Source organism: Lipotes vexillifer, unplaced genomic scaffold, assembly GCF_000442215.2.
Source record: "Lipotes vexillifer unplaced genomic scaffold, Lipotes_vexillifer_v1.1 scaffold240, whole genome shotgun sequence".
NCBI lineage: Eukaryota > Metazoa > Chordata > Mammalia > Artiodactyla > Lipotidae > Lipotes > Lipotes vexillifer.
In genome coordinates this window covers 2,524,991-2,539,547 of record NW_006797481.1, presented here as the reverse complement: position 1 = coordinate 2,539,547, position 14,557 = coordinate 2,524,991, and the positions used below count along the sequence as shown (strand labels likewise).

The window sequence follows — 14,557 nt, the reverse complement described above, 5'->3', positions numbered from 1 at the left end:
AACCTCTTATCTTGGAGGCTTCAGAAATAACTACATTTCAGAACTAACACCAGAGATAAAAGATGAGGGTTTGGAGATATACTTTTAAAATCCACCGATGAGAAAGAGAGAAATTTAATATCTCAACAATTTTAAACCTTTAAGCCTCTGTGCACAAAGCTAGTCATTTCTTGATCTCTTTGTTAATGCGGTTTTTGTACCAGGCAGTTTATTGTACAAAGTCCTTCAGTTCTTTAATAAACTCACATCAAAACATTGTTTCCAAGTGCTTAAAAGAAAATTAACAGTGACTTTAGAAATGAATGAAATGAACAAAACAGTCCTCTCCTGATGGCCTGTCTGGGTCTTTGGGGCCAGCAGAGGCCAAGGTGGGGGGCTGGGGGGAGCGGGGCCGGGGGGAAGAGGCAAAAGAAAACCTCAGTGTAAATGCAGGAAGTGCCTCATCCTCCTGCCTAACCAGCTGTGGGACCGTGGCGGCTAGGAAGAGTGCCCACCTTCCTGCCACTCACACCTAGAAGCCAGGGCGGTGGCCCTGGTCAGCGGGCATGGACCTGGCAGTTCCAGGGCTGCCCCATCCCCAGACCCGGGCTCTCGGAAGGTGGTTAGCACAAAGACCCTTTTACAAGTGGACCTGGGGAGGGGGCACCGCAGGGCGCCTCTGGGGTGGTGGGGACCCCTCGGGTGGGGACCCGTCCCCGGGGGTGGGTGTGGTGCCCAGGGCCTGGTAGGGTCCTCCGCCGCTGCCGGCCCCGCCCCGCAGAGAGACCAGCTGCGTCCTCTCTCCATGGCTCAGCAGCTCCCCCGTGAGCCCGAGCCGGGAACTTCAGTAAAGCTGTCCCTGTGCCGGGTTCCCTCCTCTCGCAGAAGCAGAGTCGGGGACATCCTGGAAAGCAGGAGGGCAGCTCCTCCCCGGGGAAACCATCATTCTCGCAGGCCGAGGGAAAGTCGCCCAGGAAACGAGCAGCTCCCCAGAGGACATCTACTGGATTCCCTTCCCTTTCCTTCAGACGCAGAAGGGCTCCAGAAGAGACCACCAGCTCCCTGTTTTCACTGCTTTTCCCTGGTCAGAAGCCAACCCCTTCTGTCAGAGACCCTCTCTCAGACTTCCTGTCCTTTAACTTGGCCACTTGGCTGAACTAGGAACCTGGCTCCAGGTTGGCAACGGAGCCCCCTCCCGGCCTTGATACCCAATCCCAGGCCCATCCTGGTCTCCCCTTCCCCCCGCCCCCACAGCTGCCCTCCACGTCCTCTGGTGCTGACCCTCTCCTGCTCTGAGACCCACTCACTTTCTACATCAATCATTTGAGCCCTATTCAGATCCAGCTCCCTGGCCCTGGGGCTCCTCCTGTGTTCACTCAAATGACATAAAGGAAGAGCCCCAGCCAAGGACTCAGGAATTGCCCAGACTAGGAATCTGCTACATCTTTCCTTTGTGACCTTGAACAGACTACATGACTCTGGATCATTAATATTTATTGACCCCCCCCCATGGGCCAGGAACTGTGCTATGTACATTATATGTATTATCTCATTAAATCTCATTGAGTCAATGTTATCCCCATCTAACAGGTGAGGGGATTTAGGCTTGGAAAGATATGTGACTTGCCCAAGATCACACAGCTAATAAACGTTGGAGCTGGGTTAGAATTTAGGCAGTCAAACTCCATGACATGATCTTAATCAAAGTTCTCATGCTAGTCAATAGTAAAAAAGTAATAATAATAATAAAAATAATTGAGAGAGAGTCTTCCACTGCTAAGATTCTGGGGAAAGCTGCAAATTTAGTAGAAGTGGACCCACATTTTCATGTCTCCAGATGGGCCATGACCTTAACCACCTAAGAAAATTCAGAGAAATACTGCTTCCAAGAGGGGAAGGGACAGCCCTCCTGGGAGACCAGGGTCTCACCTCTGTAGTCACCAGGATCTGTAAATACAGATATTTACAAGGCAGCCGGTGGCACTATATTTCTTCCCCATTCATCTTACGAGGGTAAGAGAGGGGACATGTGGACCAAAAGCCACATACTTGCAAAGGCATCCTTCCTCTGGAGACCAAGAAGCAGCAAATTCTTTTCCTGGGAACATCTCCATCAAGCAGACATCTGTTACTCTTAGGCGATCTGTATGCCATAACAGTTTTAAAAACAGAGTTTAAATGCTTAAATAAGAAGGAAACAGTTTGCCCGTGTTGCAAAATAGCATATAAACTGTGCTGGAATTAGCACAAGGGAAACATTTATCTTCCCTAGATAATCTTGAAACTGGACTTTTTTTTTTTTTTTTTTTTTGCGGTACACAGGCCTCTCACTGGTGTGGCCTCTCCCGTTGCGGAGCACAGGCTCCGGATTTGTTTTTTTTTTTTTTTTTTTTTTGGATGGTGTATAATTATGTTTACTGGCATGGAAAGATGGTCATGATATAGCACCAACTGGGGAAAAAAACTGGTTGCAAATACCAAACCAGACTTTTTAAAGGAGCATTTGACTCTACCTCCCTTGCTGGGGCAAAGTACTCTCTGCATATCCTGCGAGGGAAAAAGAAGGATGGGTCAAGACCAGCTGGGTGGCGGCCTTGTCCCTGAGAGAGCAGAAAGAGAGTCCCATTTTTTAGCTGGAATGGCCAAAGATTTGTCTGAGCTGAAATCTGGCCCAGCCTGGTATAGAGAAAGATGGTGGGCTGGGAGGGGGTGTGCGGAGGGGTCTAAAAGACCTGGGTTCCAATCCTGGCAGCACCAACCATGAGCCATGGTGACCTGGTGCAGGTTCAATGCCTCCAAAGGTCAGCCCCCTTTGATATAGTGGAAGCCACACCCACTGCCCAAGTTCGACACCATGTGCAGTGCGCCTTGCACAATGCCTGGCACGTGGGAGGTGCTCAGGAAGTGGTGGGCCTCCCAATTCTGCAATCACAAGGGTTGACCATTACCAAAGGGCAACACTGGAGTGCCAGGCTGTGAATGAGACCAACCAAAATGTGAGATCCTGACCCACTTGACATTCCTTTGCTCACTCAAGGAACATTTATGGAGGGCCGACCACGTGGCTGCTCGGGGCCAGGCAGTAGACTCACCTCTGGGAACTCAGTGAAACACATCCCGTCCCTGTCCTTGGGGAGAGAGGTCATAAGCTGGTAACAGAGAAATAGCCACGTGCCACGGCTCTGAAGGCGCTGGGAAGCGGGCAGGGGGATGCTTAGTGGGGTCCTCGGGAAAGACCTCTCCCAGGAGCTGACATTTGGCCTGAGAGCCAAGGAGCCGCGGTCAGGAGGAGGCAGCCTGTGCAGAGGCTGCAGGAAGCAGCGTCCGTGCTCTGCTCACATCTGAAATGAGCAGTAGAGGGACAGAAGGTGAGCTGGGGCGGGGATCAGCTCTCCTGGCTTTGCAGTCCTGAGGCCATGGCCATGATCTGAGCTTTCATTCTGAGCACAAAGAAAGGCCCAGAAAGGGCTTATCCAGGTGAGCAACCTGGTCAGGGTTTTGCTTTTAAAAGGTGGATGCTGGATGAAGATGGGGAGGGGGTGTGCAGTGAGGACTAACCTGTGCGGAGGCTCCATCGGGCAAGGCACGAGAGAGGCAGCTTGGTCAGGGCCCAGGGCTGTGGAGGTGGGAAGGATGGATGCATTCAAGATAGATTTTGGAGCAGAATTTAGAGGACTTGCTGATGGATCAGACTAGAAATCAGGAAAGGGGAGACCCTCAGGCCACTTCCAGGTCTCTCAACCCAGTGGCTTTCTGGGAGTTGGGAAAAGGTCCCCCACTTTCTCCAGGTGGATGCAACACTGTGAATGCCCGTGCAAGCACCCAGCCAGTGTACCCTGCAAGACACTCACTCAGAGGCCCCAAGGAGGGACCCCCAGGTTTCTGCTTCAGTAACTTTGGACTTGCAAAGTTTGCAGTGCCTGTGGGAATCCAAGGAGAACCATTTGGGGACCATTTCGACAGAGATTCTACCCCTGCCCCCATCTGTGTGTGAGGTTTCTCCCCTCCCTGCCCAGGCGTCAGCCCTTTCACAGTGCTCACTGCAGTGTAAGAGAAGAAACACAGTTTTAAAACCCTGGAAGCTAATGGTACAACAAGACCATTTAGCACTTAAATAAATGTTAAGTTCTAGACCATCCGCGGCCAAAATGAAAGTAAATAATGACAGAATGCGAGTCATGACTGCGCTTGCCGAGCATCTGCCAAGCGTATAAACAGTGTGCTCACAAATTCAGAGCGGGGTCCCGGGAGTTGGGTACCAGTTCAGCAGCTCCCGACTCTAACACATGAAAGGACATATTAGCAAAATCGTAATGGGAAACGCAGTTAACTAATTCTTTATTCTCTGGAGTTAACCTGAGACTGGAATTTTAAAAGCTCATCCCCACAAGAACAGAGAGTACTCATTCTCATGTTTTTCGAATGAAATCACTTCACCGCCCGTGTCAACATGAAGCCTAATTAACCCCCTGGTATTTAGGGAAAAGACAAAACAACTGAGCATGTAAACTTAAGAGGTGAACACAACCAGCCAGTCCTGTCCCCTCAGTCTCTCTCCCAGGGGCTGGTCACTTTCTTTCTTACAGAGGAGTTTTTGGTTAAAAACCCCATCTCATCTCCCGACCAGCTGCTGGCAGGGTTGATGCTCCATTCTTTCTTTTTTTTTGAACTTTGTATAGCATGACTTTTGTCTATTTTATGGCTGCACGTCACAGCCTGTGGGATCTTAGTTCCCTGACCAGGGATCGAACCCATGCCCGCTACAGTGGAAGTGCGGAGTCCTAGCCACGGGACTGCCAGGGAACTCTCCATGCTTTACTCTTTAATCCTCCTACATTCCTATAGCTAGTATGTGGCCTGGGATGTAGTAGGTGCTCATTAAGCATCTGTTGTAGGAGTAAAGGAGCATCTTTACCAAAATGCCAGTATTCACCCCAGCGCTGGGCCTCCCTGGGGCCCTGTCCAGGCAGAGGATGAACCAAAAAGGGAGCTGGGGTCGGGAGATGGAAGGTTTGGTTCCAGCCTCAGACTCCACCACTCATAAGCACGTGTGAGTCATGTCCTTTGTTTTGGTTTTCCCATCTCTAAAATGGGAGAAATAGATGTTCTCCCACTTTTTAAGGTTTTGTGTATGAAGCAATGGGAAAGAAGCCTTTGGAAAGGTGTTCTTCAAGTGTGAGGTGACCCCCGCCCTGCCTTGGAGGGGAGTTCTGTGATTGAGAAGGCAAGATGGTGCAGGAGTGTGAATCGCAACTGACTCTGAGAAAGCTGGGCGGGTCAGCAGAGTGGATCTGGAGGTATCATTAATGACTGAAAAGTCACAGAGGAAAATGTCACCAAGGCCGTGCTCTCTGCATACAGGAGATGGAGATCAGGGCACAAACTGGAGAGCCAGCAGAAAATGTAAAATGTGAATGGCCTGTTAGAAGGCAATAGGGAATGATGGGGCCTGTAGCCAACTGGAGATTACATTTGCGCTCTGCCCAAGGCAATTGCACTGAAAGCTTTCAGACACATGCCCCATCAAACACAACATCTATGGCCCGCGGGTTACGATTTTGAGGCCCTGCAGACAGTTGTCATAAGCGTGTTTTATTCTGATGCTTTGACCTCTGGATCCTGGCTGGCACTGGAGGGACTGCCCCTCGCAGTGCCAGCTGATTCTTAGAGACAGAAAATAACTGACAGATGCAGAGCTCACATGCCCAGGTCCCTTCTTTATGGGGCTCTCACACTCTGGGCCACCTGCCCTAATGACTCAGGCCCAGGTACCAGTTAGGGACAGTCCCTAAGGCCCAGAGCCCACGGAAATGATACAAACTAGCCAAACCTACCCTTTGCCCTGCCTTTTCCAAGGAAACCAAATTAAAGGCTTTTGCCTACGTTTCCCTCACTCTCTCCACCTTCTGACCGACCCTGGTAATTCCCCACGTGGCCCTGCACGGTGTGACCTGCTCCTTTCTCTTAGAAACTATCATCATTTCAATGATAGTCGTCTCCTGATCTGCTGGGCTCACCACACCTGAATAATAATAAAACCTACATTTTAGAACACCTGTGCACTGGAGCATGAATCGTCATGGCTGCTATACTCCCCCCATTGACTCTTGGCACCTAACACAATCCCTAGCACGTTGCAGACACAATTTAAATATTAATCAATAAATGGACGGATGGACAGACATAGGGTGAAAGTGAAAAGCTGGGCAGAAGCATCCGTCTGGCTACACAGAATCCCTACACTTCTGTCTCACTTCTGCAATGGCTTTAGGAAGCTGAATTCTGTACCTGCCTCAGTTCCGCGACTGGCAGGGATGCAGGCAGCCTGGCCAGAGCAAGCTGGGGGAAGTGCTGTGAGAAGTAAGCCGTGGCTGAACATAGGCAGCTCACCCTCCCACCCGCATTCGGCTTTTCAGGCAGCTCCTAAGCCAGAGGCTTTCTTCTGGCAGACAGTCTTCCAGCTAACTCTGGCTGTTTCTTTTATGTGCTAATGAAGAGCTCACCACCTCAAAGGGCCTCTGAACCCAGGGGTAAAAGGGTAAAAGCCAGAAAGAGGGTTCCCAGCCCACCTGCAGTCTCTGGGACCTGCCCAGCACAGGCTCTCAAAAGAGAGCACCAAGCAGCTCGCCCAGTTCCCTGGCACCTTGAAATTATCCTGCATCTGCGACAGTGCAGTGGGGGTGTGGGTCTCCATCCCTGCACTTTTCTGGCTAGTAAACTGCAAGTTGAGCTACAGAACCCATGTTGTTTTTATTCCTTTTACTCTTTCAAGTGCATCAATCTGCCTGTTTGAAGATGGACTGAATTTCCCAGATGACAGGGCCCTTGGGTGTCATTCTCAGCATTACTATCTCATCCCAGGCAGAGAGAAGGCATGTCGGGGATGAACTGGGGGAGGCAGAAAACCCCGTCGGGGGGATCAAGCATTTGCTGTTTCTGATGAATGCTCAGTTGGGTGGTTTGGTTGGCAGCAGTGAATGGCTTCCTAAGACCATCCCTTCCCCAGGTCCAAGGTGGAAGGACAGGGGGCATTCGACCACAGTGAATGGACAAGGAGAATCCGGGGAACTGCCCGAGTGGTCGCCCTAGGAGAGGGTGGTCAGTAGGGTGACTATGCAAACTGGTTTCACCGAGAACAGAACCAGCTGATGCCTATTATCCCAGCGTAATGATTAAGCTCACTCCCCTTCTCTCTCAAGTGTCCCGGTTTGATTGATAAATCATACAGTCATGCTCATCAGCAGGGAATTTTGCAAATGGGAACGTCTGACTTGGAAGGCTCTCAAGTAAGAGTCTGGTTGCTTTGTTTGTACAAACAGGAGCTTAAGGTTTGGCAAACATGCTGGAGGAGGTCTGGCAGCAGCAGACGGCAGGAACAATGAGCAGAAGGGAACTGTGCCTGACCTTGGGCTCTGCTGCGGGTGCCTGGGCCCAGCAGGACTTCACTCACAGCCTCTTCACCCAAGAGGGGGCTTCCAAAGACAGCATTGCCTTCCTCTGGTTGAAGTCTCAAGCCCAGAGTTAACAAGTCTAGCAAGGGGTAGGCATCAAGAAGAAAGGGTTTCACCAAATGGGCTACAAGAGAAGGGAACATCCCCCCAGCTCCATCATCAGCACGGGCCGGTGCCACCAACCCATTCAGCACCACCTTACATCACCATGGGGACCCTGAACAGTCTCCCATTTGTCTTTCTTCCTGGTTGAGATCTTGTTTCTGTCAAAATGAACTATTTATCTTTGTTGCATGAAATGTCACGGATTACGGGCAAAACCAGAACAAACCCACATGCAAGAAATAAGAGCCCTCTGATGATACCCACACTCAGCTCCCCAGATCTTTAGAGGCTGTGATGAATTTTCTTTTTCCAGCACTGAACTTACTCTCTAGAAGTATTTAACCCAAGAGGCACCTGACAGACAAAACCCCAGTGACCTGAGTTTGTCAGATCAATTGATTCTTGAGCTGGTTCACCAAGTGAATCTGTGGACACATGTGACCCACCCACAGAGGCAGGACAAAGACTTCAGAGGTAAGAGGTGGCTGTACGTTCACCTGGTGGCCTCACATGAAGTTTAATCAAGCTGTGAAATACTCAAACTGTCCAGTGTTTTAAGGACTATTCCCCCTTTGGGTGTGTGTGAGAACTAAAACTTCAAAGCTATTTGTCTTTTTATGTAAGATTAGCCATCATGCAAAACTTACTGGTCAAGCAGGTAATAAAATACACATATTCCATGGAAGGGTTTTGCACATTTCAGTCCTTGCAGATAACAAAGAGGTTATAAACCCTGCACGGTCCCGAGAGCGAGCTCCTTCACTTCTGAAAGCTGCCAGTCCTGTCAGTGTCTTGAGGGCTCATGTATTATAAATTCTCGAAGCTCTTTTAGCTGCAGTCTGGGCATCGGGTGGATCTTCGTCCTCTTCCTCAGTTCGCTTGTGTTTTAAGAACAAGTCAGACTTTAAGAAGCGGCTGTAGCTGTCATATTTCATAAGGTTGAAGATCTAAGGGGAAAAGGAAAAAACATCTGAAGTGTGAGGCTAATCAGGCTATGAATCATCCAATCAAATATTTATTAAATACCTATCATGTGCTGAGGAAAATACATGCCAAACACACAAAGAAAGTTAAGTAAGTCGTGTGCTAGACAAGCTGGATTTCCTGGATGTTTTGTGTCATTATGAAACTATCTCAATGGAATATAAGAGCTTAGAGAGTCAAACGAAACAAACCTATCTATATCTTCCACGCAAGTGTAGGTTCTCACAGCACTGATTTATACCCTTGTATCAAGAGGTCCTTTAAGAATTTCCACTTTATTTGGGTAGATAATACAGGGATGTATTTGCTCCAGGAACTTGAGATAGCAGAAGAGAAACCATTTCTGTAGAGACGACAGTGTAATAGGCCACTGTCACTGTCATATCAGACGATGTCAATATTGTTAAGACCCCCGGAAGTCTGGCATCCAAGATCTCAAACAAACCTATTATTATGCCCTGAAACAAAATGGGGCTTATTCAATACAGGTCAGGGAAGTGAAACGGTAGTCCTGGCGAGCAGAGGCTTCGGGAACAGGCCTTAATTAAAGAAAATAGCGGTCAGCTGCGGAATGCAAACACCTGCTTACTCACACAGTTCCAGGAGTGCATCTCTGGGAGAGAAATCATTCCAAGGTATATGCTCATCAGGCGCAAGGGGAGAAACCCTGACAGATTAGAGGGCTGCCGCCTGCCTCACCCCAAGTCCTCAGAGAGTTGCCCCCGCTCTTCTCAGCCACGGTCCCTCTTCCCAGCATCCCCCCTCCTCCCACCCCATCCTTTGCCACCACCCTCCTCCCTTGCCCTGCAAAGGGGTGGGAAGAGGAGAAGCAAAAGGGAAACGCTTTCTGGCGGTCGAGGGATACAGTCTCTTTCGAGAAATCTCTCTCCATCTCTCTCAGACCTTTCAACCGAAATTTCAGGGCATTCTGCAGACCAAAAATCCGCCCTGCGCACCCTGGTGCCTTCACTTACTGCACCACCAATGGGCTCAACAAGTGGAAAGTTCCAGGGGTGTCTAGAATGCTGCTCACCACCAAGGCAGGGTTATCAAGTGGGTGGTAAAACGTCTTTTAAATCTGTCCTCTCTCAACAGGCACACAAACTACTTTGTAAATGAAATGTCTGATGGTGTCCAGGGACTCAGAAAATCTACCTGGGGGCTGGGAGAACTGGACCTCAGCCTTGACACCTTCGTTTTCCCAAGACGGCTTCAACCATGAGGGAACCGCTTAAATCATTTCGCTTTCAGCAGAGTTGGGGTTTTCTTTAAACTCTTCAGCTACTGCCTGCCCTTCCCTGGGTGTCCTTCCAGTCTTATCTCACTGCTCAGAAAGACCACGCCTCTGTAAGCTCCCACCTTGTGCCTCTCCATGGCAGCCATCTATTTTGTAGCCATCTTGTAATCCTAGACTGACCGGCTACGGTTTGGAGAAATTATTCATTGAAAAAAAAAACACCTCCCAGAAAATACTAGAATCATAGCCAGGGGTGAGACGGGGGATGAGGAATGCCATTATCATTTCGTGCAGGTGTTGCCATCCCTCACCACCTGCATTATTCGGCCCTTCCTGGCACAAGAGCCCCCAAAGGGAACTTTGAGATGCCCACCAAGTTCACAGTTTGGAACGATGCTCGAAAAGTGACTAGTGAAACCAGCTTCGCGAGTGCCCCTCCTGGCCCCCAGCCCCGCACCCCATCCCGACCAGGTCCGCAGCGGATGGGACCCAGCTCTGCCAGCAGGATGCGGTTCGACCCAAGTGTCTCGTCTGAGTCTTCACGTGTGGGAGTGGAACATCCTGTTTGCCTGCTGTGGCTCTTCAAAGAAGAGAAGCAAAAAGGCTGGGGCTGGAGGCACCTGGGCCAGGCTGGAGGCAGTGGGGGAGGGAGGAGGGGAGGTGGCTTCAGCTGAGCGGCTGGCAGGACTCACTCGGCCTCCAGGAGATGCCAGGACACCACAGGCTCGGCTGCCCCTTTGGCACTCCTGGCGTCAGCAAGCGTGAGGGGAGGGGGCTGCGAGCTATTTAACAAGAGCAGAGGGGCTGCTCCCTGCCGTGGGCGGGTGTGAGATGCCCGTGAAGGCCTTCAGGCTGGGGCTGCCCTCTCCACGAGCCCTCACCTGCTTCCAGGTGCAGCTCCTGATGCCGCCGAGTCAGGGGGTGGCAGCTGCAGCCATCAGATTGGGACAGATTTAAAGAAGAAAAGGGATGCTGATTCCAAGAGTCTCATTTTCTGGGGCTGTGAGCTGCCTGGTATCTCTGCACGGGGTCTTCACTGCCACCGGCAAAGGGTCTCCTGGGCACTGGCCTAGGAGCTCATGGCAATAGGCAGCTCCCATCCCAGGGCTCCTCGTGGTTGGTGCTCAGTGAAGATGGCTTAGAGGATAGAGAATGTCCTAAAAATCTCTTTCCAGAAAGTGGCCAGGACTTCCCTGGTGGCGCAGTGGTTAAGAATCCTCCTGCCAATGCAAGGGACACGGGTTCGAGCCCTGGTCTGGGAAGATCCCACATGCCGCGGAGCAACTAAGCCCGTGCGGCACAACTACTGAGCCTGTGAGCCACAACTACTGAGACCACGTGCCACAACGACTGAAGCCCGCGCACCTAGAGCCCGTGCTCCACAACAAGAGAGACCACCGCAATGAGAAGCCCATGCACTGCAACAAAGAGTAGCCCCTGATCGCCACAACTAGAGAAAGCCCACGCTGCAAAGAAGACCCGACACAGCCAAAAATAAAATAAAAATAAATAAAAGTTTAAAAAACAAAGTGATTGATAAATTTTTAAAAAAAGAAAAGAAAGAAAGTGGCCAAACACCAGGTACCTAGCTGCTGACCACAGCCTTCTTCATCACGGGGCAAATGGCCATGACGGAGGTCCAACAAACATTCACCCAGTGAATGAATAGACTCCACCCACCGAGCAATGACAGAGGGTTGGCAAAACAATTCAGGGTGGTACCAGCCCCACTAAGAGCACCTTCAAACCACACGCCAGGCAATGCATGGAGCATCCTCTCTAATCCTCACCGAACCTGAGGACCCCAATCACACAGGGGAAGGACGGAGGACTTGGAGATTTGGTGTTTTGCCCCAGTGGCTGGTATGTTGTCAGCTCAGCTGCCATGACAAGTACTAAGGACTGGGTGGCTTGAAAATCAAAAATTTCTTTCCTCAGAGTCCTGGAGGCTGGAAGTCCAAGATCAAGGTGATGGCAGCGTTGGTTTCTCCTGGCTTGTAGGCGGCCATCTTCCCCAGAGTCATCTGGTCTCTGCTCTGTGTGTGTCTATGTCCTAATCTCCACTCCTTATAAAGACACTGGTCAGGCTGGAGTAGGGCCCACCCCAAGGACCTCATTTAACGTTAGTCACCTCTTTAAAGACCCCCATCTCCCAACACAGTCACATTCTGAGGTACTGGGGCTTAGGAGTCTGACATATGAATTTGAGGGAGACAAAATTCAGCCCATAACAGTGAGTAAAAGAGGGTGCAAAAAGGATGCAGGATGCAAACTCTGGCCGTCCGGCTCTCGAGCCCACACTCCTAACCTCCAGGTTATCCTGCCACTCATATGGCAGAGCAAGAGGCAGTCATCAAAAATGAAGATTGCATAGGAGTTTAACATGGAAAAATGTACGTGAGTGTTAAGTGACTGAACACAGAATTTTTAAAATGCACGTAAACTAAAAACAATGATCCCAAATACCTTCTTTAACGAGTGCTTGTGTGTATAAGTGGGAAATAAACATCCCCAAAGGTCAGTATAGTAGGTTGAATCGTGTGCCCCCCCAAGTTTAGGTCCACCTGGAACTTCAGAATGTGACTTTATTTGGGAATAGGGGTAGTTCAGGATCTCAAGATGACATCATCCTGGACTTAGGGTGGGCCTAAATCCAAGGAGTGTTGTCATAAGAAAAGGAGAGAACACACACCCAGAGAGAGGAAGGCCATGTGAAGGCAGAGGCAGAGATTGGAGTTGGAGTGATGCAGCCACAAGCCAAGGAACACCAAGGGCTGCCAGCGGCCACCAGCAGCTGGAAGAGGCCAGGAAAGAGTCTTCCCTCCAGCCTTTAGAAGGAGCACAGCCCTGCCGACACCTCAGTTTCAGGCTTCTGGCCTCCTGAGCTGTGAGAGAAAAAAATGTCTGTTGTTTTAAGCCACTCAGTTTACAATAATCTATTACGACAGCCCTTGGAAATGAACACAGTCAAATTATTGATTTCACCTCACTCCTGCTTGTGCACAGAAAATGAGATGGCCCTAGGGGTTCCAGAAGGTTCCACAAAACCAGGACTCTCTGATAGGGAGGACTGGCCTCACCGGGGCTGGGCTGTGATCATCCCCTGACCATGTGCCTCTAGTTGTCTGCAGGGAAGCGAAAGAAGAAGGTGGAGACCCAGGTGGGCAGGGGGCGGGCCTGCAGGCAGCGACCAACACCCCTTGACCAACACCCCTTCGCGAGACAGGCAGCCTGCGGAGCAGAAGACTCAAGTTGGCAGCTAAGTTGCATTCCCTACCTTTTTTTTTTTTTTTTTGGCCATCACAGCTGTGGCCCAGCAGGTTTCAGGTTTCGGCAGCCCCACATCTGGGGGCTGGATGCCAGGACTGTAAGTTGCTTAATGTCGGTGACCTTGGGAGCCAACCCTCAGGCTGCTGGCGGTGGGACTCGAAGTGAAAACAGAGAAGGGGGTCTTCCTGCCAGGAGCTCTCCTCACTCAAAGTTGTTATACAAGACGCCCCGCCCTCCCCAGATCCCAGACCGCTCCACTGATTAGCATATTCCCCTTTCTGCAAAGGAAAATATCCACGTGGTGCTTCAAATTGAGACTATTCCGGCTCTGCTGCCCCAGAAAAGGACTCCCTCACAGACGCATATTCATCCAAATAGACAATGAGAAGCTTAACCAGCCTTGAGGGCCCCTCCATGAAGGTTTCATCCCTGTCTCAAGTGCATTTCAAGCCTAATAAATCTTTTAACCCGTCTTAGGGGACAAGGCCATTAAAGACCTAAACTAAACACTCATCCTACCTCCTCTTCAAAGCCCCTCCACCATGTTATTTCAACTGGATACCAGGAGGAAAAAACATGAATCCTTTACTGCAACAGGAAATTTTATTAATGGGATTTCATATTTGCTTCAAGAACCTGGTTTAGTTTTTACATGAAAAGGACTGAAAGAACACATAACTGTCCATGAACTGCAGTTCTAGAATGCAACTGCACACCTAGACCTCAGACATGCTTTCACACCACACGGACAGACACAAAGTGTGAAGAAAACCAGCCTCCACCTCCAGCCCTCAGGCAAGGATCAGCGGGGCGCTGCGGCGCAGAGGCTGCTGGGGCCAGGCACAGATGGGGACGTCCCCACCCCTGACGGAAGATCACCTCCCCCCCTGGGGATGGGGGGGTGGGGTGCGCTCCCCCAGGGGATGGGGGAGAAGGCCTGAGGACAGCTGGCAGAGAACAAGTAAGAAGATAAAGCTCAGGCCAGCCCTTGTCCCAAAGCACCAGGGAAGGCCACACAGAAGGTTCTGTCGCCTGGACAGTGCTGCTTCCTGGAAAGGCCCCCCACCGAGGTGGACGCCGTGCCAGGGTGAGAGCAGAAATCCAGAAAGAGGCCAAACACGGACAGAGACAGAGACCCCTGCCGGGCGAGCAATCCGCTCGCACACCCATGGGTTTGGTGCTGTCTCACTGCCAGGGGGTGGAGGGGGGTGATTTGTCCACTTGTTCCTGGAGTCCTTAATACTCAAATCCAAAGCTGAAATGACGTGCTTTCGACGTGGGGTGAAGGCGTTTTATTTTCGCCTTTGGCCATCAGGAAGGAAGTTCAATGCTCTCTGGCACCCGTCCCCAACCCCCTCTCCTTTCCCTAAACTCCATTTTAAAGTTGTGAAAAAAAACACAAAAACTCAAAGTATTTCAAATGCTGTCCTTCCCTCCTCACCCTCAGAAGCCAGAGGGCCATGGCAAACTCCAGGATCCAATGCTCCTTCCACTTGAATGAAAACCCACGAACCGCTCCTTCTGGCTTTGC

The 14,557-nt window shown here is 50.5% G+C and overlaps 1 protein-coding gene across 1 annotated transcript in view; it reads right to left on the bottom strand.

Annotated features, from left to right (window-relative positions):
* Positions 1–8,335: 8,335 nt before the first annotated feature.
* Positions 8,336–14,557, bottom strand: part of RGS10 (regulator of G protein signaling 10) — a 37,208-nt gene continuing 30,986 nt past the window's right edge. Inside the window, exon 5 of the mRNA XM_007469639.1 lies at positions 8,336–8,482. Coding sequence (XP_007469701.1) covers positions 8,336–8,482 — 147 coding nt within the window. The remainder of the gene's footprint in view (positions 8,483–14,557) is intronic.